Consider the following 26,483-nt stretch of genomic DNA (forward strand, 5'->3'; position numbering starts at 1 on the left):
GTGAAACTTGATCCAGAATCCATATCTGGATCCAGATCACCTCCATAATTTAATGGAGGTTTCCATGGCCTAATATATATCCGTGTTAAAAATTTTGCCAAACTCTGTGCAGTAGTTTTGACGTAATCCTGCTAACAGTAATCCTTCAAAGCATACATAAAGTGAAACTTGAACCACAATCCAGATCCGGATCTGGATCAACTCAAAATTTAATGGTGTCTTCTATGGCTTATTATCTATCTGTGGTGAAAATCTTGTCAAAATCTGTGCAGTAGTTTTGATGCAATCCTGGTAACAGTCAGACAGGCATAAAAGACAAATAAACGCAGGTGATTTTCTTACGTCCCTGGCGGATGTAATAATAATACAAATAAGTGAGTACAACACGTGGAACATTCAAGTCCACTGGTATGAATCTAGCCTACAGTATGGAATGTGATGATACAGACATAATTGGCTGAGCAGACTTTGGCATCATCAACTTGAGGGCACTGCATGGTGCCTTCTTAAACCAGCCATTCACTATTATACAAATAATTCATTATTTATTATATATAACACTTAAAACAGATCCTTGTCATTTGATATTTTATTAATTTATAAACAAGAGAAAAGGGACTTGAGCCCTTCCCAGCCCTACGGTGTCCGCCAGTGCTCGGTAGTGAGACCGAGATGCTCCGTCTCACCCAGGTGTCATCTGATGGCGCCTGTTGTGCCCCAGTGGCCCCCTGCAAGTCCCGAGTTGTGGCGGAGGCAAATCGGCCTGCGGTGGGGCCAACCCGGCCATCGCGGCTCTACCGCTGGCAAACACTGCTTTCTCAGGACCCCCACCCAACTTGGTCTCGAGCCCTCTTGGCCCATCCAGCCTTCCCGTCTGTTACCCAGCGAATCTGGGCACTGTGTCTGGCTGCTGTTTGTTTCTAAGCTAAGCAAAGCTAGTGTGAGCGCAGCAGCGGCGTGCAAAGGCACAAAATATATACAACCAAAATTGCACAGTAAATGGAACACAATGGCAAATGGTGCGAATAATCCATATCACATGACATACAAACCACCAATCAAATAACAAGGATCTATTCGAGCCTTATGTAAAGGATGATATGACACAGTTGTGCCTTACCAATGTAACGCAATATCGTGTCAACATAATGCAAAAACCTATTTCAGAGGAACTATTTCTGTCACTTTTTTCCACCTTGATGTGTCAGAAAGTGAAGCTAGAACCTTTAACTAACCCACAAATGTAACTGACCGGCTTCAGTGAGGAAGTGGACAGCATGTGGCAGCTCAGGTTCCTCCAGCTGCAGCTGACTTTTCTGGATTAGCTGCATCAGCTCCTGGTGTCTGAGGACAGGGAACTCAGGAGAAACCCTGTTCCTCTCCTGAAGAAGCCTGCGCTCCAACTCCACATAGCTGTCTGGAACCAGTTGACCTACTACAGGTTGCCCCTGGAGCTATGTATGTGAGATGAGAAAAGAGAGACCAGTGAAAAATGGAAATGAAACAAACAAAAAGAGAAGGAAGTGATTCATCTGTTGTTTGTCTGTTCACCTTAAAGTTGTTGGCCTCTCGGATGATGGACTTGCGGAGCTTGGCTATGGAGTCAGAGTCCTCGTACACAGACACCATGTGTTGGCCTTTGATGACAGGGAAGCCCTGGTGGTCCAGCAGCTCCTCTGAGATCTTAGTTAGACAGGCCTGGAGGTGTAGGTCCTCACTCACATCCGTGTGGGTTCCCACCAGAATAACTGGAGACTGTCGGGGCCACAGCCTGGAGCACGGATACATACACACAGAAAAACAATAAAAAATGTAACGTATAGCTTGTTAGGGTTTCAGATAGTTTCATTTCCCATTTTAATTTAGAGAGCTCAAGATTCTGTAATACGTTTAAAAAGATTAGTATGTTTCCAACTCACTTTGATGTTGAACAGCCACGGTTTGAGGTCATCTAACTGACCGGCTCCTTTGCTGAGGTTATATACCACCAAGTAGAGAGCTCTGGAGGACAGAAAGTGAGGGTGGGAGCCAATGAATTCCTCTCCACCTGAAGAAGAAATATATGCAGAGTGGAATGACACCAGCAAACCAGAATACTTGCATAAAGTGCAAGGGTCGACTTCAGGTGCTTTTATGTTAGCAGGTCACTAATTCTTAGAGCACATCTTCTCAATATCTTATCTTGTATATATTTGGTACTTATACTTTCTTATAACAATTTTATATTCTATGCCCCATTTACACCAGATTGAGACCCACACTGACCAAAAATATAAACACAACACTTTTGTTTTTGCTCCCATTTTTCATGAGCTGAACCCAAAGATCTAAAACATTTTCTATACACACAAAAGACCTATTTCTCTCAAATATTGTTCACAAATGTGTCTAAATCTGTGTTAGTAAGCACTTCTTTGCTGAGATAATGCATCCCACCTCAAAGGTGTGGCATATCAAGATGCTGATTAGACAGCGTGATTATTGCAGAGGTGTGCCTTAGGCTGGCCACAATAAAAGGCCACTCTGAAATGTGCAGGATCTATTTTTGCTGTTATATAAAACAAATAATGAATTTTTTTTTTTCATTTGCTCAATGGAACGAGTACTTCATACCTCATGAAATATTTGTACCACTGAAGTCATTGTTTTTGTTGTTGTCCATTCGACTGCTCCCGTTTCTGGTTCGGGGTAGCCACAGCGGATACAGCCAGATCCACTGAACTCAATAACATTCATTATTTGTGTAATATTCTATTTTTGCATAGTCTGTTCACACCATCTCTTTATGCATTCACCAGCAAGCATTGCAATATACTTTAGTCACCTTTCTTTAATGTAAATATTTTTTTCTTTACGACTGTACGACTTCTGCTGCTGCAACAAGTGCTCTTCCCCATTGTGGGATCAATAAAGTTTATCTTAGCTTATCTTCCTTGAACTTGAAGGCATGAAGTTGGTGTCTATGTACCATGTATAACTTCACATGCTTATATACAACCCAATAAGTATTTTGCTGAAGGTATACATTAATAGATTCTGACTTTCATGTTGAACAACCTGAAAAGTTCCACACGTTCAACACCATTTTCTTCTTGTCCCATTCTCGGATGGTCCAGTCCAGTACATCAATTCCAACATTGGTCCGCTTTGAGTTCAACTTGGAGCGCTTGCGCTTCATCAGCTGCTGGATCAAAGTGGTCTTCCCGCTTCCGGCATTCCCAACCACTATAAGCTTCATCCTGTAGTAGGGAACTGCCTTCTTCAGCCGCTGCTGCAGGAATCTGTGACAGCAGGATATGATGTCAATTTCCCTTCCAAGACTTCTTCTAGATTTCAAAATGTTAGAGAAAACTGAGCACAATGTCTTTTGTGATAATAACAAGATTTCTCATGCTTCTGACCGAATGATGTCTTTGGTCTTGTTGCCGATGAGTTTGAGGTCAAGCTGAAGGTCAAGTCCATCCAATGGCAGGTCCCACAGCCGGCCCAGTTTCCCCATCTCATCAGGAAAGGACCGTATACCAGAGTTATGGCTTACATCCAACGAGGTCAAACCTTCCAATGAGCCAATCTGTGGAGGAATCTACAAACATAAAGTGTCACAAAACATAGCTTCTCACTGAATTTTTTAAATCCTTTGCTGCATAAACAAAGGCTCTCAGCTCTTCAAACTGATATGAAACAGATAAAGCCTTGTCACAGAGGAACCCCTTAAGTCTCACCCATTTCCACTTGCAAACAGCTTTCTCGATTGTTATCATGCTTCATCACAAGTCTATTTATGTTTCTTGAACCTGGAACTTTCACAGCAGCCACAGTGGATGCAAAACTGTAAAGAGGTCTTTGTGGATGTCCTGGGTCTTGAAGAATAATTGAAATTAATAAATCATGCTCTCAAACTGAAAGACTAGAGGAAATTGTTGTGTGGGCCGCCAGAAGAGGAGGTACTGCTGGCCCACCACCAGAGGGCGCCCTGTCTGGAGTGCGGGCTCCAGGCACCAGAGGGCGCAGCCGCCTCACAGGAGCAGCCAGGGTGACAGCTGTCACGCATCACCTGCAACAGCTGTTACCAATCATCCGATCAGCAGGGGTACATCAGCAGGACGACGTCTCCACCTCTTTGCCGAGATATCGTTCTACCTGGAAGGTAACGTACTCAGCTGACTGTGTGACAGTAACCTTTTGTGACTTTTGTGCGTTGTTTAGCAGACTCCTTTTCCAACGAGAGGTGGAGGTAGTTTTCCTGCCGTGCGGATTGCTGGGTGCAAACGCGCCCACATTTAATTGTTTTTTGTTCCTCGCCAGCAGTACCAGGTCCGACACGCGGAGGCAGTGGCCACCTGGGAGTTTGGGACTTGGCGGCTCCAGTATTCCCGGGGTCTGGTGGCGGAGGAAATCGTGTGGTTCCGGTTCTGCTTTGGACAGACGTCTCCTATCTTCGAGCCTGCCCACACGACACCTTTTGTGATTTGGCTTTTTGTCTATTGTTGTAATCTGTTGTATTTGTTGTGCCCATTCACAACAGTAAAGTGTTGTTATTTGACCTCCTCCATTGTCCGTTCATTTGCGCCCCCTGTTGTGGGTCCGTGTACCTACACTTTCCCAACAGGATATCTCGGCCAACGTCATGGACCCCGAGGGGCGTCAACCGGCTGTTGAACGGCCAATGGAAGAGCAGGGCGCAGTTGACGTTCCACAGGTCGTTCAAGGACCCCTCCCACCTTCCCCTGAAGCATACATAAGCCCTCCAGAGCCGTACGGGGGTTGTGTGGAGACATGCGCAGACTTTCTTATGCAGTGTTCGCTCGTCTTCGCACAACGTCCCGTCATGTACGCGACTGATGCTAGTAAGATAGCTTATGTGATTAATCTGCTTCGCGGCGAGGCACGCGCTTGGGCTACAGCGCTCTGGGAGCAAAATTCACAGCTCCTTCTGACATATGATGGGTTTGTGAGGGAGTTCAGAACAGTGTTCGATCACCCAAATAGAGGAGAGACCGCTTCAGCCGTGCTGCTGTCAATGAGACAGGGGCGCCGGAGCGCAGCTGCTTATGCAGTCGACTTCCGCATCGCGGCTGCGAGGTCCGGCTGGAATAACACTGCCCTCCGCGCCGCCTTCGTAAACGGACTGTCGTTGGTCCTGAAGGAGCACCTGGTGGCCAAGGACGAACAGCGGGATTTAGACGGGCTTATTGATCTCGTTATACGATTAGACAATCGGTTAGAAGAACGCCGTCGGGAACGAGACGAAGGGCGTGGCCGGGCACGCGCCGTCCCTCTCCCTTCCGGTTCCGACCGAGTTCTGCCCTCCCCACGCTCCACGGCCTCTACGCTCCGTGTGGTGACAGCTCCCCCTGTTGACGAAGCTATGGACATGAGCAGGGCCACATTTAGGGCACCAGATAGACAGAGGAGGCTGGCCCGCGGAGCGTGCTTTGTTTGTGGCTCAATAGAGCATCAAGTAAGGGACTGCCCCGAGCGGTTAAACACCAACGCCCGCCCCTAGACACTGGGTTAGGGGTGGGCCAAAACATTCACGTGGGACATACCCATATTGCCACAGGACTCCCAGTGACAATCCTTTATGAGGATTTAACCCTGAAGGCCCCAGCACTGGTGGACACGGGCTCTGAAGGGAATCTGTTAGACAGCAGATGGGCCAGGGAGGTAGGGCTCCCTCTGGTGGCGCTTACCTCGCCTGTGCAGGTGCGGGCACTAGATGGCTCCCTACTCCCTCTAATCACACATAAGACACCACCAGTAACTCTGGTGGTGTCAGGAAATCACCGGGAGGAGATCGAGTTTTTTGTGACTCCTGCCACCTCCCGCGTGATTCTAGGGTTCCCCTGGATGTTAAAACACAATCCCCGGATCGATTGGCCGTCCGGGGTAGTGGTTCAGTGGAGCGAGACCTGCCATCAGGTATGTTTAGGTTCCTCGGTTCCTCCCGGTTCCGAGGTTAAGGAGGAGGTCAGAGTCCCGCCCAATCTGGGGACGGTGCCGGTGGAGTACCATGACCTTGTGGATGTGTTCAGTAAGGATCTGGCGCTCACCCTTCCCCCCCACCGTCCGTACGATTGTGCCATTGATTTGGTTCCAGGCGTTGAGTTCCCGTCCAGCAGGCTGTACAACCTCTCACGACCTGAGCGCGAATCAATGGAGACCTACATCTGGGACTCTTTAGCCGCCGGGTTGATCCGGAATTCCACCTCCCCGATGGGTGCAGGTTTCTTTTTTGTGGGTAAAAAAGACGGCGGACTTCGTCCATGCATTGATTATAGGGGACTGAACGAAATCACGGTTTGTAATCGATACCCGTTGCCCTTGTTGGATTCAGTGTTCACGCCCCTGCATGGAGCCCAAATATTCACAAAGCTAGATCTTAGAAATGCGTATCACCTGGTTTGGATCCGGAAGGGAGACGAGTGGAAGACGGCATTTAACACCCCCTTAGGTCACTTTGAGTACCTGGTCATGCCGTTCGGCCTCACAAATGCCCCCGCGACGTTCCAAGCATTGGTTAATGATGTCTTGCGGGATTTCCTGCACCGATTCGTCTTCGTATATCTAGACGATATACTCATCTTTTCTCCGGATCCTGAGACTCATGTCCGGCATGTACGTCAGGTCCTGCAGCGGTTGTTGGAGAACCGGCTGTTTGTGAAGGGCGAGAAGTGCGAGTTTCACCGCACTTCTTTGTCCTTCCTGGGGTTTATCATCTCCCCCAACTCCGTCGCTCCTGATCCGGCCAAGGTTGCGGCGGTGAGAGACTGGCCCCAACCCACTAGCCGTAGGAAGCTGCAACAGTTCCTCGGCTTTGCAAATTTCTACAGGAGGTTCATTAAGGGCTACAGTCAGGTAGTTAGCCCCCTGACAGCCCTGATTTCACCAAAAGTCCCCTTCACCTGGTCGGATCGTTGCGATGCCGCGTTCAAGGAGTTGAAACGACGCTTCTCGTCTGCACCCATTCTGGTGCAGCCCGATCCTAGTCGCCAGTTAGTGGTTGAAGTGGACGCCTCGGACTCAGGGATAGGAGCTGTGCTTTCCCAGAGCGGGAAGACCGATAAGGTCCTTCACCCGTGTGCCTATTTTTCCCGCAGGTTGACCCCGGCCGAACGGAACTATGACGTCGGCAATCAAGAACTCCTTGCGGTGAAAGAGGCTCTTGAAGAGTGGAGACATCTGTTGGAGGGAACGTCCGTGCCATTCACGGTTTTCACTGACCACCGGAACCTGGAGTATATCAGGACCGCCAAGCGGCTGAACCCCAGGCAAGCCCGCTGGTCACCGTTCTTCGGCCGTTTTGACTTCCGGATCACCTACCGTCCCGGGACCAAAAACCAGAGATCGGATGCCTTGTCCCGGGTACATGAAGATGGAGTCAAAGCGGAGTTGTCGGATCCACCGGAACCCATCATCCCGGAGTCCACTATCGTGGCCACCCTCACCTGGGACGTAGAGAGAACCGTCCGGAAGGCCCTGGCACGAAGCCCGGACCACGGAACTGGGCCGAAGAACAAACTATACGTCCCACCAGAAGCTAGGGCTGCAGTCCTGGACTTCTGTCACGGCTCCAAGCTCTCCTGTCATCCAGGGGTGCGAAGAACCGTGGCAGTTGTCCGGCAGCGCTTCTGGTGGGCGTCCCTAGAGGCCGACGTCCGGGATTATATCCAGGCCTGCACCACCTGCGCCAGGGGCAAGCCTGACCATCGCAGGGCATCAGGACTACTCCAGCCGCTGCCTGTGCCTTATCGCCCCTGGTCCCACATCGGCCTGGATTTTGTCACGGGCCTCCCGCCGTCCCAGGGTAACACCACCATCCTCACGATAGTGGACCGATTCTCCAAGGCGGCCCACTTCGTGGCCCTCCCGAAGCTCCCAACAGCCCAGGAGACAGCGGACCTCCTGGTCCACCACGTCGTCCGGCTGCATGGGATTCCAACAGACATCGTCTCCGATCGCGGTCCCCAGTTCTCCTCGCAAGTCTGGAGGAGCTTCTGCCGGGAACTGGAGGCCACGGTGAGTCTCTCGTCTGGGTACCACCCTCAGACCAATGGGCAAGCAGAACGGGTAAACCAGGAGGTGGAACAGGCCTTGCGCTGCGTGACTGCCGCGCACTCGGCGGCCTGGAGTACCCATTTGGCCTGGATCGAGTATGCCCATAACAGCCAGGTGTCTTCAGCCACCGGCCTCTCCCCTTTTGAGGTGTGTCTGGGGTATCAGCCCCCGTTGTTTCCGGTGGTTGAGGGAGAGGTCGGTGTGCCCTCGGTCCAGGCCCACCTACGGAAGTGCCGTCGGGTGTGGCGTGCCGCCCGTTCTGCTTTGCTAAAGGCCCGGACGAGGGCAAAAGCCCATGCAGACCGTCGGCGGACCCCGGCCCCTGCGTATCGGCCAGGGCAGGAGGTGTGGTTATCCACAAAGGACATTCCCCTCAAAGTGGACTCCCCCAAGCTACAGGACCGTTACATCGGCCCTTTCAAGATCCTTAAGGTCATCAGTCCAGCCGCAGTGAGGCTTCAGCTTCCGACCTCACTGCAGATCCATCCTGTGTTTCATGTGTCCCGAATCAAACCGCATCACACCTCACCCCTCTGTACTCCGGGTCCGGCGCCGCCTCCTGCCCGGATCATCGATGGCGAGCCGGCTTGGACTGTACGCCGGCCCTTGGATGTCCGTAGGATGGGCCGGGGCTTCCAGTATTTGGTGGACTGGGAGGGGTACGGTCCCGAAGAACGCTCCTGGGTGAAGAGGAGCTTCATCCTGGACCCGGCCCTCCTGGCCGATTTCTACCGCCGCCACCCGGACAAGCCTGGTCGGGAGGCGCCCGTTGAGGGGGGGGGGGGGGGGGTCCTGTTGTGTGGGCCGCCAGAAGAGGAGGTACTGCTGGCCCACCACCAGAGGGCGCCCTGTCTGGAGTGCGGGCTCCAGGCACCAGAGGGCGCAGCTGCCTCACAGGAGCAGCCAGGGTGACAGCTGTCACGCATCACCTGCAACAGCTGTTACCAATCATCCGATCAGCAGGGGTACATCAGCAGGACGACGTCTCCACCTCTTTGCCGAGATATCGTTCTACCTGGAAGGTAACGTACTCAGCTGACTGTGTGACAGTAACCTTTTGTGACTTTTGTGCGTTGTTTAGCAGACTCCTTTTCCAACGAGAGGTGGAGGTAGTTTTCCTGCCGTGCGGATTGCTGGGTGCAAACGCGCCCACATTTAATTGTTTTTTGTTCCTCGCCAGCAGTACCAGGTCCGACACGCGGAGGCAGTGGCCACCTGGGAGTTTGGGACTTGGCGGCTCCAGTATTCCCGGGGTCTGGTGGCGGAGGAAATCGTGTGGTTCCGGTTCTGCTTTGGACAGACGTCTCCTATCTTCGAGCCTGCCCACACGACACCTTTTGTGATTTGGCTTTTTGTCTATTGTTGTAATCTGTTGTATTTGTTGTGCCCATTCACAACAGTAAAGTGTTGTTATTTGACCTCCTCCATTGTCCGTTCATTTGCGCCCCCTGTTGTGGGTCTGTGTACCTACACTTCCCCAACAGAAATAACCTCCATATGCTCTTGAATAAAGAGAGGGAACAACCTTCTTCCTACTCAATGCTATACTTGTTTGGACTCCATGGAACAGCTGGAGGTAAAATGACGAGGATGCTAGCTAAGATTAGGCTATATGCATATAAGGTAAAATCAGGTGATAAAAATCTATGGCTGTATTCAGTACAGACCACATTGCATGTTTTAAAAGTACATTTAACACCCTCCTTCACATTAAAAACCCAAAAAGTAGATTTTATTCACACAAAACATCAACATGTATGCATGCCAGTTTTGTTGGTTCATATTTTCATGCTGATGCACTAATTATAGGCAGCACACCTGCAGTGAAAGCTTAAAAAATAAGAACACAACTTTCACTCTTCTGTACTTCAAATATGCACCATCTATATTTCTGATGGTATATGTGATGTAAACATCTTATTGTAATGCTTTACACACAAGTAAGCAAGTTTTTCCATGTCTGTTTTCTTCCTGCTCACAGAGACTGTGCAGTAAGGTGCACAACCAGCAGGGGGGGACCACCCAACCCCTTTAGAGTAAAGACACGCTCTTTGCAGATATTTTAAAGACAATTTGCACATAGCATGATGACGATGACTACTACTACTAAAAATAATAATAATTCATTGATCTGAAACATTCAAGGAGTATTACTAAGTCCTAGTGGAGCTAAGGCGGCATATAAAAAAATCTGTTTACTTAACGTAAAAATTATAAATAAAACTTATTTAGTTGCTTAATATGTGGCAACGCTGCTTAATGGCCAAACATGCACAATGGATTGATTTTAATGTGCTTGCAATGTGCTCTGTACCAGTTCAATATCGACAAAAATACAAGTATCGAATTGGGACTCTGTATTGGCAGACCTCCAACTTGTTCGGCATAGCAAGTGAAGTCTGGGGCTAAGCCTAGAGCCCGACATTAGCTTTTGCGCGGAAGTGCATTGCTGACATTATAAATAATGCGCTAATGAAATTCATTTTGCTTCTTGCTGCAAAAAGCAGGGCCACTTTGCAAGAATAAATATGACAGACTGATGTGACATACAGCATTATGTTTTTTGACACATGATGCATTTTTGGACAGATACTATGTCAAATATTCCAGTGCAAGATATAGTACAGAAAATACAGCAAATGTGACTTATACACTAAGGCTATACGCCCAACCGTTGGGCAGATACAACCCCTGGCAAAAATTATGGAATCACCGGCCTCTGAGGATGTTCATTCAGTTGTTTAATTTTGTAGAAAAAAAAGCAGATCACAGACATGACACAAAACTAAAGTCATTTCAAATGGCAACTTTCTGGCTTTAAGAAACACTATAAGAAATCAGGAAAAAAAATTGTGTCAGTCTAACGGTTACTTTTTTAGACCAAGCAGAGGGAAAAAAATATGGAATCACTCAATTCTGAGAAAAAAATTATGGAATCATAAAAAACAAAAGAACGCCCCAACACATCACTAGTATTTTGTTGCACCACCTCTGGCTTTTATAACAGCTTGCAGTCTCTGAGGCATGGACTTAATGAGTGACAAACAGTACTCTTCATCAATCTGGCTCCAACTTTCTCTGATTGCTGTTGCCAGATCACCTTTGCAGGTTGGAGCCTTGTCATGGACCATTTTCTTCAACTTCCACCAAAGATTTTCAATTGGATTAAGATCCGGACTATTTGCAGGCCATGACATTGACCCTATGTGTCTTTTTGCAAGGAATGTTTTCACAGTTTTTGCTCTATGGCAAGATGCATTACCATCTTGAAAAATGATTTCATCATCCCCAAACATCCTTTCAATTGATGGGATAAGAAAAGTGTCCAAAATATCAATGTAAACTTTGATGATTGATGATGTAATGACAGCCATCTCCCCAGTGCCTTTACCTGACATGCAGCCCCATATCATCAATGACTGTGGAAATTTACATGTTCTCTTCAGGCAGTCATCTTTATAAATCTCATTGGAACAGCACCAAACAAAAGTTCCAGCATCATCACCTTGCCCAATGCAGATTCGAAATTCATCACTGAATATGACTTTCATCCACTCATCCACAGTCCACGATTGCTTTTCCTTAGCCCATTGTAACTCTGTTTTTTTCTGTTTAGGTGTTAATGATGGCTTTCGTTTAGCTTTTCTGTATGTAAATCCCATTTCCTTTAGGCGGTTTCTTACAGTTCGGTCACAGACGTTGACTTCAGTTTCCTCCCATTCGTTCCTCATTTGTTTTGTTGTGCATTTTCGATTTTTGAGACATATTGCTTTAAGTTTTCTGTCTTGACGCTTTGATGTCTTCCTTGGTCTACCAGTATGTTTGCCTTTAACAACCTTCCCATGTTGTTTGTATTTGGTCCAGTGTTTAGACACAGCTGACTGAACAACCAACATCTTTTGCAACATTGCGTGATGATTTACCCTCTTTTAAGAGTTTGATAATCCTCTCCTTTGTTTCAATTGACATCTCTCGTGTTGGAGCCATGATTCATGTCAGTCCACTTGGTGCAACAGCTCTCTAAGGTGTGTTCACTCCTTTTTAGATGCAGACTAACGAGCAGATCTGATTTGATGCAGGTGTTAGTTTTGGGGATGAAAATTTACAGGGTGATTCCATAATTTATTCCTCAGAATTGAGTGAATCCATATTTTTTTCCCTCTGCTTGGTCTAAAAAAGTAACCGTTACTGACTGCCACAATTTTTTTTCTTGATTTCTTATAGTGTTTCTTAAAGCCAGAAAGTTGCCATTTGAAATGACTTTAGTTTTGTGTCATGTCTGTGATCTGCTTTTTTTCTACAAAATTAAACAACTGAATGAACATCCTCTGAGGCCAGTGATTCCATAATTATTGCCAGGGGTTGTAAATATAATGTCTTACCTTATTCGCCCAACCATGATCTTGTATGACACGTTTTGTGCATCTAAACTATGTTTTTTACACCACTTTTTAAGGCTCTATTGTGGCGTATGTTTGACACATTTAATGGCGCCATCTTTAATTACTGCGAAAACACCGCAATGGATGAAAACAGACAAACTTCATAAGGATTTCCCTTACCAAAAAATAGTACTGATAAGTATATAAAAAGTAAACTGGAAGTATACTTGAAACATACTTGCATGTACTACTTTTTGGTAAGGGTTTGAATGGAAGCCTGTTAACAATGATGAAAAAATTTTTGAACAAAATGCTGCTTGTTGGCTGTAAGATGGTGTTAGTCTGACACTGTTCCCTGGGTGTGATGAGCCAAACAGAACCACTTTAGATCACAGCTCCTCCACGGGCTGCGAACCCTCCTGCAGCCGGCGAGAAAATATCAGCCTTTTGTCCCTCCCGTGTTGATCCCGGAAGTGAGCTTACAAGCGCGCTCATTGGTCGGTTGTGGTTGGGAGTATATGCTCACTTATTTACTTTACTGACCCAACGGTTGGGCGTATAGCCACTCTGGCATGGAAATGCAGCAGTCCCTATATACCATGTAGTTGATGAATTATTTTTCCTCTGCAATATGGCAGATGGAAGCAAATTTCCAGAAATATGTCCAGAAATCACATTTAAGAGGCCGACCAAGAACATGGCTGGACTAGAATACACTAGAACATCTTTCCTTCTGCTCAAGGCAGATGAAGATTGGATTGGATTAATTTATTTTCAAATTCAATTTATTTTCATTTATATACAGTTGTATGTAAAAGTTAGGGCACCCTGATGATTTCCATGATTTTCCTTTATACGTAAATCATGGGTTGTTTGGATCAGCAATTTCAGTTAAATATATCATATAGCACACAAACACAGTGATATTTGAGAAGTGAAATGAAGTTTATAGGATTTACAGAAAGTGTGCAATAATTCTTTAAACAAAATTAAGCAGGTGCATCAATGTGGGCACCCCAACAGGAAAAAAATACATCAATATTTAGTAGATTCTCCTTTTGCAGAAATAACAGCCTCTAAATGCTTCCTATAGCTTCCAATGAGAGTCTGGATTCTGGTTGAAGGTATTTTGGACCATTCTTTACAAAAAAATCTCAGGTTTGTTGGTTTCTGAGCACGGACAGCCCACTTAAAATCACACCACAGATTTTCAATAATATTCAGGTCTGGGGACTGAGATGGCCATTCCAGAATGTTGTACTTGTTCCTTTGCATGAATGCCTTAGTAGATTTTGAGCAGTGTTTAGGGTTGTTGTCTTGTTGAAAGATCCAGCCAAGGCGCAACTTCAACATTGTCAATGATTCATGAACATTGTTCTCAAGAATCTGCTGATATTGACTCCATGTAACGCTCAACTTTAACAAGATTCCGAGTACCTGCACTGACCACACAGTCACAGAGCATGATGGAACCACCTCCAAATTTTACTGTAGGCAGCAAGTGTTTTTCTTGGAATGCTGTGTTCTTTTTCAGCCATGCAATCCGCCCCTTGTTATGTTCAAATAACTCAATTTTAGTTTCATCAGTCCACAGCACCTTATTCCAAAATAAAGTTAATTTGTCCAAATTTGCTTTAGTATACCTCAAGTGACTTTGTTTGTGGTGTGTATGCAGGAAAGTCTTCCTCTACATTACAGCATGATACAACATCTCTTTGTGCAAAGTGCGCTATATAGTTGAATGATGCACAGACACTATCTGGAGCAAGATCATGTTGTAGGTCTTTGGAGCAGGTCTGTGCGTTGACTACGACTGTTCTCACCATCCTTCGCTTCAACTTATCTTAGTTTTGATTTTGATTTTTCTTGGCCTGCCACTTTGGGCCTTAACTAGTACTGTGCCTGTGGTCTTCCATTTCCTCACAGTGGAAACTAACAGCTGAAATCTCTGAGATAGCTTCTTTTTTTTTTTAATCTTTCCCCTAAACCATGATGTTGAACAATCTTTATTTTCAGGTCATTTGAGAGTTGTTTAGAGGCTCCAATATTGCCACTCATTAGAAGAGATGCAAAGAGGGGAAACATTTGCAAATGGCCACCTTAAATACCCTTTCTCTTGACTGGATTCACCTGTGTAAGGAGGTCAAGGGTCAATCAGCTTACCAAACCAATTTTGTGTTCCAATAATTAGTATTCAAACCAATAAAATGACAAGGGTGTACAAAATTATGCACCTGCCTAATTTTGTTTAAATAATTATTACACACTTTCTGTAAATACTAGAAACTTCATTTCACTTCTCAAAAGTCAGTGTGTTCGTCTGCTATATGATATATTTAACTGAAATTTCTGATCCAGACAACCAATGATTTATAAAGGAAAATCATGAAAATTATCAAGGGTGCCCAAACCTTTGCATACAACTGTAGCGCCAAATCACAACAAAGGTCTAAGCTTACCAACCTCCAGAGCAAGTACACAGGTGACAGTGGTAAAGAAAAACTCCCTCTGATGATTTGAGGAAGAAACCTCAAGCAGACAAGACTCAAAGGGGTGACCTCTGTTTGGGCCATGAAACCGACAATTGACAAAACAATTTACAAAACAAATATACAGGAAATTCTGCCAGTGCACAGGACAGGAGGGTCGCAGAAACAGACACTACACCCACCTCTGGATGGAGCCGCACCTCAAACAGAGAGAAAAACAGAATCAGGCATTGGAAAGACAAGAAATACAGTATAATTTGTCTGACTAAATACTTTTTTGTCCCACTGTAGATGCTCAAAACCCCTCACATTCACGTACAAACAAATATGAGCAGGTTGGCATGCAAGGCGCTCAACTGCTTGGGCCCCGTGTGATATTCTGTGCTAGTAGGGATTTGAACTGAGAATCCTCTGGTCACAAACCCACCATGTCAACCATCCCCTCCCCATAGTTATGAGCAAATCTTAATTTTTCCTCTAGAAACAAACAAAATGCATTACCTCAGTAAGCTTGTTGTCACTCAGGTGGAGCTTTTCCAGTCTGGCCCACTTATCGATTGGCCCGCACAGATCCAATGCTGTGATAGAATTATGACTGAATATGAGCTCTCTGAGGTTACTGGAAACCCAGGATGCCGGGCCTGGCAGGTCAACAATGTTATTGGTTTTCATGTCCACTGACTGCAAGCTGAATTGATAAAAGAATGAGAATTATATTTAAAAAGAAATTAAATAAAAATAATAATCTGGAAAATCAGAAAACCACCCAAGAGTCTGACTTACTTTGGGAGACCACAAATAGCCTCAGAAATGTGAGTGAAGCTGTTGTTTGCTAGTTTCAGTGTTGTTATTTTGCATGGAAAATGTGAGAGGGAATCTGTGAAAGATATTCAACATGTAACTATGAAATGTCTGAGAAATTCATCTGAGAGATTAACTGACCTATAATTTAAATCTCTCTCCACTAAATTTATCAGGATGCATTGGAGGGAATTCATTTGGCTTCACTGAATATTCATTAATGTAATTAATATTATTACTCACAAAGTTTGTTGATGGAGGCAACGAAAGTCTCCAGTTTAGGGCAGCCAGTGAGGAAAGAAGTAGAAATATTCTCCACATTGTTTTTGCTCACGTCGAGCAACCTGATCTCTGGCAGACATGGAGGCGTGCAAAGTTCAGTTATCAAGTTACTAAAGAATGAAGGAGGGAAAAAGAAACAGGTTTTGGTCATCAAAAAACGAATTTGCAAAATTTCTTGCTTTGGAAATACACAACATTTAAAACAAATAAATAAATAAAAATCACAGCATATAAGTGAGTAAGAACACAGATATAGACAACAAAACAGTAAGCATTTTCTACGGAGGAGGCTGAATTCTCAAAATGTCTTCATTTTTAAAGTAAGCATTTCAGGTAAGAGATCGTTTAGTGACATTATTCTCACACAAAGCATTTCAGCACTTCACAATGGGAACCAATAGAAAACCCAATATGACTAAAAAATATTGCTCTTCATTATCATAAAATGAAACAATATTTATGATGAATAGGCCCTTATGTAGGCTGCCATTACTCTGTGAACAGATGCATATTGCTCTTCATTATCATAAAATTAAACAATATTTATGATGAATAGGCCCTTATGAAGGCTGCCATTACTCTGTGAACAGATGCATATTGCTCTTCATTATCATAAAATTAAACAATATTTATGATGAATAGGCCCTTATGAAGGCTGCCATTACTCTGTGAACAGATGCTTCGTTCTCAAGATCTTGCTGAACTTCACACGAATGTGATGTAGCTCGGCTGAATGCCATTATTTATTGTTTGTGTTACAAAGAACAAAAACCTGCTTATTGTTTCTGAATTTTAAAATGCTGCATTGTATCGCATATGGGTTACTACCATCGGGAGAATCTGAACCGTCTTTCTCACAAGAGCAGGCAACTGTTTACTCTAGTGAGCAATCGAGCCGACTTGAGCAATTAATGCACCTGACTGTCTGGAGATATGTGTCTGGATGATGATGTGTCATATTGTGGCAGACGGAATGTCTGACATCTATAACAAATATAATCCTGTAATTGGTTGCATTTCTTATATCCAGAGCTGGAGTGAAGCGGGAGGCAGATTTTTCCTCATCTTTTCTCTTTTTTTTCTGCAGGTGACTGCAGATCTGGGCTGTGTCAATGAATAAGCTCACAGATGTACAGCACTGCCAGATGGAACTGATGGTCTCTCACCCAAAAACTATTCAAAACCCGATATATTACACACAAAACCACCCAAATAACTAAATCGATATTTTTTCAGTATTTCAACTGTCCTGATTGCTGAGACTAGCATATCATAAAAAGCAATGCAGCCAAAGCTAAATAAATTCAAAACCACCTAAACTGGCCACTCAAAGAATTTGTTCATACTTGGTAGTCATGGTGTATGGCCATCCAAGCACTGAACTATATGGAGCCAAGAACCAGTGCTATGCCATATTTTGGCAAATCTCATTTAGACAAGAAGCAAGAAGTCAGCAACAATGGCTGTCACCAATGTAGTGTTTATGGTGATTATGACTGACAAAAGCCTCCCGTATGCTACCACGGATATTTCAAAAATATCAGTTGTGTACGTGTCATGTTATCAACTTAGTATTCAGAGGTAAATACTTCGCCCAGATAATGTCCCATTGCCTTAGCAATAAAAAAAGACATTTAATTTTGTCAACCCACATTTTTGGTGGCACAGTTTTAAAAGTACTGGTTTATCACCAGTATTGCAAAAAACAAAATTATACCAAACCCAACTGTTGAAACATCATTTTGTTTTGTCTCTATCCATTCAGACTGAAAGACGATATAAGTTGTTTTTAAGGCTGGATTGTACTGGGAGCACTGGGGTTATTGTTAATAGCAAATGACTTAGATGGCTCACGAGTCAAGTAGGAGGGACTCTCAGCAGAATGTTTATCAGAGCTCCAGAGAGGTTAAAAGCAGCTCTGGTTCTTGGACTTGCAGACAATTAGCCATCACTTCAAAACATTGATGTGGAGCGATTTTGTGTCATATGTGAACTACAAGCAAAAATGAATAAAGGTAAGTAAGTTCTTTCAGCTTCTCCCTTTTGCACTCAGGGTCACCACAGCAGATCAGATATGGATCCGCATGTTGATTTGGCACAGGTTTGACACTGGATGCCGTTCCTGAAACAAGTCAAGATTACATGGAGAGTGGGCAGAGGTGGTCTTGAACTAGTAATCTTCTACTCTGTAAATGAGCAGACTTAACTGCTCCTGGTGTGTAGTGAGTACCGTGACTGACCGGGAGAGTTAGCTTTTCTGTATAAATATGATTTAAAAAATGTCAGGTGAGCATTTTGGTCCTTTATGCTACAACCAGCAGAATTTGAATTTATTCCTAATGAACTTCAAACTGCTTCCCTGCAGCAGAACATCGTCTCCATCCATTTGCTTTGTAGTTTCAATACCATGCGTAATTCAACAATAAAATCTGTAACAGCTGTACAGACATGCAGCGGCACGTTACATTCATCCTTTAGTCTCGGGCTTAATATCCACTGAGGCATCTCAGAAACACTTCCAAACAATTTTACAAACATGAACATCATGAAATCAGACCAGACTAAATCTGATGCGCGCCAGGAAAACAAAAATAATACGGAAATGTTGGCCACGGAAGTAAAAATGAATTCCTGGGAAACTCCCATCAATGGATCAAACTTACCCTTCTATCCACAGCTCCTCCAGATGATCCATGACCTGGCCCAGCTCTTGCGGGAATGTAGTGATTTTATTGAAAGACAGATTGAGCTGCCGTAGGGATGGGCATGTAAATGTGGGATTAAAGATGAGTTTGGGACCCATGCAGTTGTGAGAGATGTTAAGCACACTCAAAGAAGGAAGGCCCAGCATCTCAAATGGAAATGACTGGAGCTGGTTGCCATGGAGGTCTATTCGAGTCAGACTCCTCAAGCTCTGTTAAACAAAAAGAAAAAAAAAAACAAAACACCATTCTTGATTTATGAAGTTATTAATGTATTGCTCAGCAAGTACTTACTGTATGATACACAAACAGGAATATTGGCAGTGTTTTTTGTTTGTTTGTTTTTGTAGCCTATGCTGATTTTCACCAAGTGTTTGATTTGGTTGATTGAGCTGCTCTCTGGGACATCCTGAGAATTTGGAGAATGTCCAACAAGTTAGTGGACATCATATCATGGCCAGTCAATACAAAATAATGTGAGTGTTGTGGGTTTTTTTTTTTGGGGGGGGGGGGGGGGCTGGGCTGAGGAATTGGGAGTCTCTAGGTCTGTGATTGTCCTAGATAAAAACAAAGATCCAGGATTTCAACGACTTCCTGTAACTGGCCATCAAAAGTGATTCTGTACTTGGTGAAAGAGTTGAACATATTCTAGAGAGACTCACTTGCCTCTGCAGTGACACTCATGTCTCTGGGTCCTCGGCCTTTCAGGTTGAGAAACGCCTGGGAAGAGCTTAGAGATGAGGTTGCTGGACAGAGGTGTTTGATGATGCACATATCATGGCAGGATAACGTTTCAAGTCTTTAGGATCCCAGTGATTTCTGTATAACTAATGACCAAAGGCAAAGACTGAACGTCTTAATACCAGATCTTATTTAGGTGCCTGTTAGCTTTTGATTGGCTGAGTACACCTGAATGAGCTCATCATCGTTTGGCAGGAAGGGATGTAAAATGTGCACGTGAGGGGCTCCCTGAGGACCAGGACTGGGAAGCACTGCTCGACTGCTCAATCTGTTTCTCTTGAGCTGCAATCAGGATATCTCACAGCTCCACAAAGACCACACCTCCCTCTGGAAGCTCAAGGTCAATGTACCTTTGCTCACCTTTAAAGGCATTCAAATCAATGGACTCCCTAACTTTACACAACACCCAGTTCATCCTCGCACCGAACAGAGCAGAGCCCAGGACACATCCCTGATGGACCACCAACTTCACTGCAAATCAGAGCATTTCCACTCAATACAGGATTCACTGAATTACTCTACAATGCCAGCCATAATCTCCAGCTACTTCATGTGGATCCTCCCAAATTCTTAACAAATCCCATAAAAGCAGCTCAACACCTTGTGAAAATCAGCGCAGGCTGCAAAGACGTCCTGTCAATAGCAACACATGGAACGAACATGGACATGATGCATAACCTTAATGGAATGAGGGAGCATTACCACAACAAGATACCGCAGACAGCCAGTATCTTGCCTCACCCCTTTCTTTTGATATGAAAAGACAAAAACTTAGGCTGTTCATCAGTTTTTGGAGACAGCCTGCTCCAGGCAGATTTAATATTATGTGCATAGTGTGCTCTACTCTTATTTTCCTTTTTAAAATGAAAACTAATGTGCTCTCCAATGATATTATAAGCTTTCAATTTAGGAAATCTCTTGAGGCTTTGGCATTTTCCAAATGTGAGAAGGCCCTGGCGCTGACCCAGAATAGGTATGAACAGTGAAAAAACTACGGATAGATGGAGGGGGCATAGTACTGCAATGTATTTGGAAAACAGCAAAAGAACGGCAGCAATGGTGCTAGATGCTTGTGGACAATGAGTCATTGCCCATTTATCCCGATCATACACTCAACAAAAATATAAACGCAACACTTTTGGTTTTGCTCCCATTTTGTATGAGATGAACTCAAAGATCTAAAACTTTTTCCACATACACAATATCACCATTTCCCTCAAATATTGTTCACAAACCAGTCTAAATCTGTGATAGTGAGCACTTCTCCTTTGCTGAGATAATCCATCCCACCTCACAGGTGTGCCATATCAAGATGCTGATTAGACACCATGATTAGTGCACAGGTGTGCCTTAGACTGCCCACAATAAAAGACCACTCTGAAAGGTGCAGTTTTATCACACAGCACAATGCCACAGATGTCGCAAGATTTGAGGGAGCATGCAACTGGCATGCTGACAGCAGGAATGTCAACCAGAGCTGTTGCTCGTGTATTGAATATCCATTTCTCTACCATAAGCCGTCTCCAAAGGCGTTTCAGAGAATTTGGCAGTACATCCAACCAGTCTCACAACTGCAGACCACGTGTAACCACACCAGCCCAGGACCTCCACATCCAGCATGTTCACCTCCAAGATCGTCTGAGACCAGCCACTCGGACAGCTGGTGAAACAATCGGTTTGCATAACCAAAGAATTTCTGCACAAACTGTCAGAAACCGTCTCAGGGAAGTTCATCTGCATGCTCGTTGTCCTCATCGGGGTCTCGACCTGACTCCAGTTCGTCGTCGTATCCGACTTGAGTGGGCAAATGCTCACATTCGCTGGCGTTTGGCACGTTGGAGAGGTGTTCTCTTCACGGATGAATCCCGGATCACACTGTTCAGGGCAGATGGCAGACAGCGTGTGTGGCGTCGTGTGGGTGAGCGGTTTTCTGATGTCAATGTTGTGGATCGAGTGGATCGAGTGGCCCATGGTGGCGGTGGGGTTATGGTATGGGCAGGCGTCTGTTATGGACGAAGAACACAGGTGCATTTTATTGATGGCATTTTGAATGCACAGAGATACCGTGATGAGATCCTGAGGCCCATTGTTGTGCCATACATCCAAGAACATCACCTCATGTTGCAGCAGGATAATACACGGCCCCATGTTGCAAGGATCTGTACACAATTCTTGGAAGCTGAAAATGTCCCAGTTCTTGCATGGCCGGCATACTCACCGGACATGTCACCCATTGAGCATGTTTGGGATGCTCTGGACGGGCATATACGACAGTGTGTACCAGTTCCTGCCAATATCCAGCAACTTCGCACAGCCATTGAAGAGGAGTGGACCAACATTCCACAGGCCACAATTGACAACCTGATCAACTCTATGCGAAGGAGATGTGTTGCACTGCATGAGGCAAATGGTGGTCACACCAGATACTGACTGGTATCCCCCCCCAATAAAACAAAACTGCACCTTTCAGAGTGGCCTTTTATTGTGGACAGTCTAAGGCACACCTGTGCACTAATCATGGTGTCTAATCAGCATCTTGATATGGCACACCTGTGAAGTGGGATGGATTATCTCAGCAAAGGAGAAGTGCTCACTATCACAGATTTAGACTGGTTTGTGAACAATATTTGAGGGAAATGGGGATATTGTGTATGTGGAAAAAGTTTTAGATCTGAGTTCATCTCATAAAAAATGGGAGCAAAACCAAAAGTGTTGTGTTTATATTTTTGTTGAGTGTACTTAAGCTCTTGGCAGGGGGTGATTTTTCAGACACTTCAGGACCTGAAAGATGCAAACCAGCAAACTAGCACTGGACTTGGCCTGTGGTGGCTGAACTAGTAAGACTGAAAGGCCAGAAAAGAAGAGCAGAAGCTCTCAGCGATAATTTGATTTATTTTGTGTTCATACACCATGGTATGTCTCACATTCTTTTTCCATGTCTGCCTGCACCCTAAAAACAAACCCACTTTTTACTGCAGTTTCCAAGTGGATTATCTAGTTGGCCTGGTGGTCAGGGTCACCAAGCTTTTATTTATTGCTGAATCAGATTCAGGAAATGTAATTTCCAGGATTTCTGTGAGCAAAGGAGTCACTCACCACTTGCTGCTTGTTCTGAGTTACTTTGCTGCATCACACACTGTCACACAAATTACTATTTTGGAAATGTAACTTTTCTAAACAGCATCATGACAAAATGCATTGCTATTGACACATTTAAGTCAACTGCAATGACAACTTTAGCTGACATCAACAAGTTTTTAAGATACAAATGACAGTGTGATACTGCGATTTTCACATGTAAATATATTTCCACAAGACTGACAGGCTTTAAAATTAAAATGCTTTGATTGTAATGCAGATTTAGGAAAATGTCAGCAGTATTATTACAAGTTTTGCTTTACGACCTACAGTGCTGTGAAAAAACATTGCAACCCCTGTGAGCTTTTAATTTTGTTAATGACATTATCAAAAAACATTCAGCCTCCATTATATTCAAATTTCTTAAATTGTTCCCTTTAAACCTCAAAGCCAAAACAATATGATGCATGTGTATGAGATCCACCATGAAGCAGTGCAAAAGTGACTCAACAGACAAAACCTGCACTATAAAGCCACAGAACCCCGTCACTCTTTCAGAGTTTTCATAGGTGGCTTCCCTCACCAACCTTACTGACTGTGAGATTTGTCTACACAGTACAGAGTTACCATAGAGTACCCAACTGTTTGTGTTTCTTAATGATTGATGTAAATATAGTCTAGGACATTTTCAGTGACTTAGAAATGTTTATGTATCCATCCCCAACTTGTCAAAAAGTCAACAGGGAAAGCGATGATTAACTGCAAATTCAAGAGTGGCGATAACGGTGTCACAAACCGAACGGTCCCCCCTAAAAATCGGCCCACCCAGCCGTCACTGTGCATGCGTCATTTCGGAGCGTTGGCAGTATTTCACCAATTATCGTCTCGTTTCTGCTTCAAACTGCACTCTAGTCATCATCTATCTCAGCAACAGATATGTGAAGCTTTTGTACCACAATTATTTCCACATAAATTCAGCATTATTTCATAATAAAAGAAGGAGGAAGCGATCAGAGCGCAGCAGCCATGACGAGCTGCTCCTGCTGCATTCACTGCGGATCCGTCATTTCAAATAGACACCGAATATTGCCTTGTTTCTGCTTAAAACTGACTTTAGAATGATTTAAGAGGTTTTACTTTGTCATCTGATGGTTAATAATCCCATTATTCCCTTTGATTGCCTTGGGTGAAGCAAGTCCGTCTCAGACGAGCTGCTGTGGTCCCAAATGACACATGTGCAGTGGAGGCAGGTTGGACCAATTTTTAGGGGGGGACTGTTCAGTCTGCGACAACAGTATCACACCTATACATGTCTGTAATTTTTATTTCACTATATAAAAACATGTTGCTTTGTTATTACTGTTCAATAGCGTGAGACTCTCTTATTCTGATATGAAAACAATTGATTAATCTGCATTGCCTGCATCAGAGTATGATTAAAATTTAAAAATATGAGGGGTGCCAATAATTATGACAGGACTGTACTGGATCTCTCACTTCTTGTTCAGAGTTTAGTGAAATTTTGTATGTGCATCAATGATACTTGAAAAATGTGAATTCTAGCTGAGATGGAGGCATTACTTAAAGGGCAGATCCCCAAATACTAATCCACATGACGCGGTGCACATAAATGATACCTGACAAAGTGCTGAAGGAAGCTCCTGCAGATTGTTGTGGCTCATGTCCAAGCGGAAGAGATGCCCCAAATGGCGTTGGACGGTGCTGTTGTCCACCAAACAGGACAAAGAGTCCAGCTCATTTCCTGAGAGATCAAGCATGCGGATCGTCTCCCTGTCCTTTGGCAGAGTGATGGAGTTCTCGGCTAAACCACCACAGAGAACACAACACAGCAAATAAATCATTATGTGTCTTCTAATCCATCCCTTTGGATCCCAAAAAATAATATGTAGGAGTATGACGGCAGCATAATTTAAGATCATGAATATTTCATTTGTTAAAGTGGTTATGTTTTCTCTACCATTTATTTGCAGAGCTTTAAAGCAACAAAAAGACAAATTTCAGAAAGATGAACCAAAAACAACAACAAAAAACACACAAAAAAAGGTTTCATTCAAATGTGGGATTTTAAAGTATCCTAATTGTGATACTTAATAAAAACATAAAAACATGAAAAGAGTACTGATAACAAATATGAGAGAGAGAGAGAGTAGTAACCTAATAAGAGCTGCATGAGTGTAATAACATATTTCAGAATAGCTGAAAAACAGAATCTTTGGCAACAATGAAGTGGATCTTGCATTTTATTAACTTTCCATCACGAGACCGATGACCCTGCAGGTTGAGGGCCAGATGCTGATACAATGAATTTAAAGAGACCATTTAACCTCTAAGAATCAGCAATGAAAGTTACATACACATCAGCACTTATAATTTATGGAAGACTGTAAAGAAGAATATTCCAGTGCAATTACCTTTTTGGCTGGAGGCAGTGTTTCTGCACCTCCTGTGCACAGACTCACCCAGTTCATTCTCAATGTAACCGTTCTTGGAGGGGGGGAAACAATAAAACCACAGAGAATATCATAAGTAAGCATTGCAGTTCTTTTAATGCAGCAACAGCTGTGGACTTAAATATATATATTATTTTACAACAAATGATGCCTTACTTTTGTTTTTTAGCATGGCCTGATAACATTTATATTCAGACAGAAGAGGTCTTATTTGGACAAGGTTAATTTCATAATGGGGAGGTGGAATAATGTAATCTTAACACAGAAAATCGGTAATATTTATATTCATGGTCAAATGTGGTATAAAATGGGAGATATGGGACTGGCTAATCAATAAACAGGCCTAATACAGCACAGTCACACCTCAAAAAAAAAAGAAACACACAAAAAAATTGCACAGGAACACACGTTCATTTCCACAGCTGTTTACATCATTCAACAGGACACTTTGCTGTTTGGTAAAGACTAACTCACTCATCTTCAACCGCTTATCGAGGATCGGGTCGTGGGGGCAACAGCTCTAGCAGGAGCCCCCAGACTTCCCTTTCCCAGGCCACATTGTCCACCTCTGACTGGGGGATCCTGAGGTGTTCCCAGGCCAGTGTGGAGATATAATCTCTCCATCTAGTCCTGGGTCTTCCCCGGGGTCTCCTCCCAGATGGACGTGCCTGGAACACCTCCCTAGGGAGGCACCCAGGGGGCATCCTTACCAGATGCCCGAACTACCTCAGCTGTCTCCTTTCAGCATAAAGGAGCAGCGGCTCTACTCCGAGCTCCCCACAGATGACCAAGTTTCTCAAATCCATTTTGGCCACTTGCACCAGCGACCTAGTTCTTTCGGTCATGACCCAACCCTCATGACCATATGTGAGAGTAGGAACAAAGACTGACCAGTCGATCGAGAGCTTCGCCTTTTGGCTAAGCTCCGTTTTTGTCACAACAGTACGGTACAGTGAATGCAATACTGTCCCTGCTGCACCGATTCTCCGGCCAATCTCACGCTCCACTGTCCCCTCACTTGTGAACAAGACGCAGAGGTAGTTGAACTCCTTCACTTGGGGCAAGACTGTGTTCCCTACCCAGAGTAGGTAATCCATCAGTTTCCTGCTGAGAGCCATGGCCTCAGATTTAGAGGTGCTGATCCTCATCCCAGCCGCTTCATACTCGGCTGCAAACTCATCCAGTGAGTGCTGGAGGTCACAGGTCAATGAAGCCAACAGGACCATATCATCTGCAAAAAGCAGTGATGACTCCCTGAGCCCACCAAACCAGAAACCCTCCTCACCCCAACTACGCCTCGATATCCTGTCCACGAATATCACAAACAGGATTGGTGACAAGGCTCAGCCCTGACAGAGGCCAACCTCCACTGGAAACAAGTCCGACTTACTGCCGAGCACCCGAACACAGCTCTCACTTTGTGAGTAGAGATTGGATGGCCCTGAGAAGGGACCCCCTCAGTCCATACTCCTGCAGCAC

General features: G+C 44.4%; 1 protein-coding gene across 1 annotated transcript in view; it reads right to left on the bottom strand.

The window, feature by feature from the left end:
- Positions 1–26,483, bottom strand: part of lrrk2 (leucine-rich repeat kinase 2) — a 205,342-nt gene that overhangs the window by 90,366 nt on the left and 88,493 nt on the right. Inside the window, 9 exon segments of the mRNA XM_034175890.1 lie at positions 1,920–2,047; positions 3,058–3,281; positions 3,402–3,583; positions 15,431–15,617; positions 15,713–15,806; positions 15,974–16,122; positions 18,676–18,926; positions 24,171–24,355; positions 24,966–25,038. Of these exon segments, the coding sequence (XP_034031781.1) occupies positions 1,920–2,047; positions 3,058–3,281; positions 3,402–3,583; positions 15,431–15,617; positions 15,713–15,806; positions 15,974–16,122; positions 18,676–18,926; positions 24,171–24,355; positions 24,966–25,038 (1,473 nt within the window).

The sequence above is a fragment of the Thalassophryne amazonica genome, chromosome 8, assembly GCF_902500255.1.
Source record: "Thalassophryne amazonica chromosome 8, fThaAma1.1, whole genome shotgun sequence".
NCBI lineage: Eukaryota > Metazoa > Chordata > Actinopteri > Batrachoidiformes > Batrachoididae > Thalassophryne > Thalassophryne amazonica.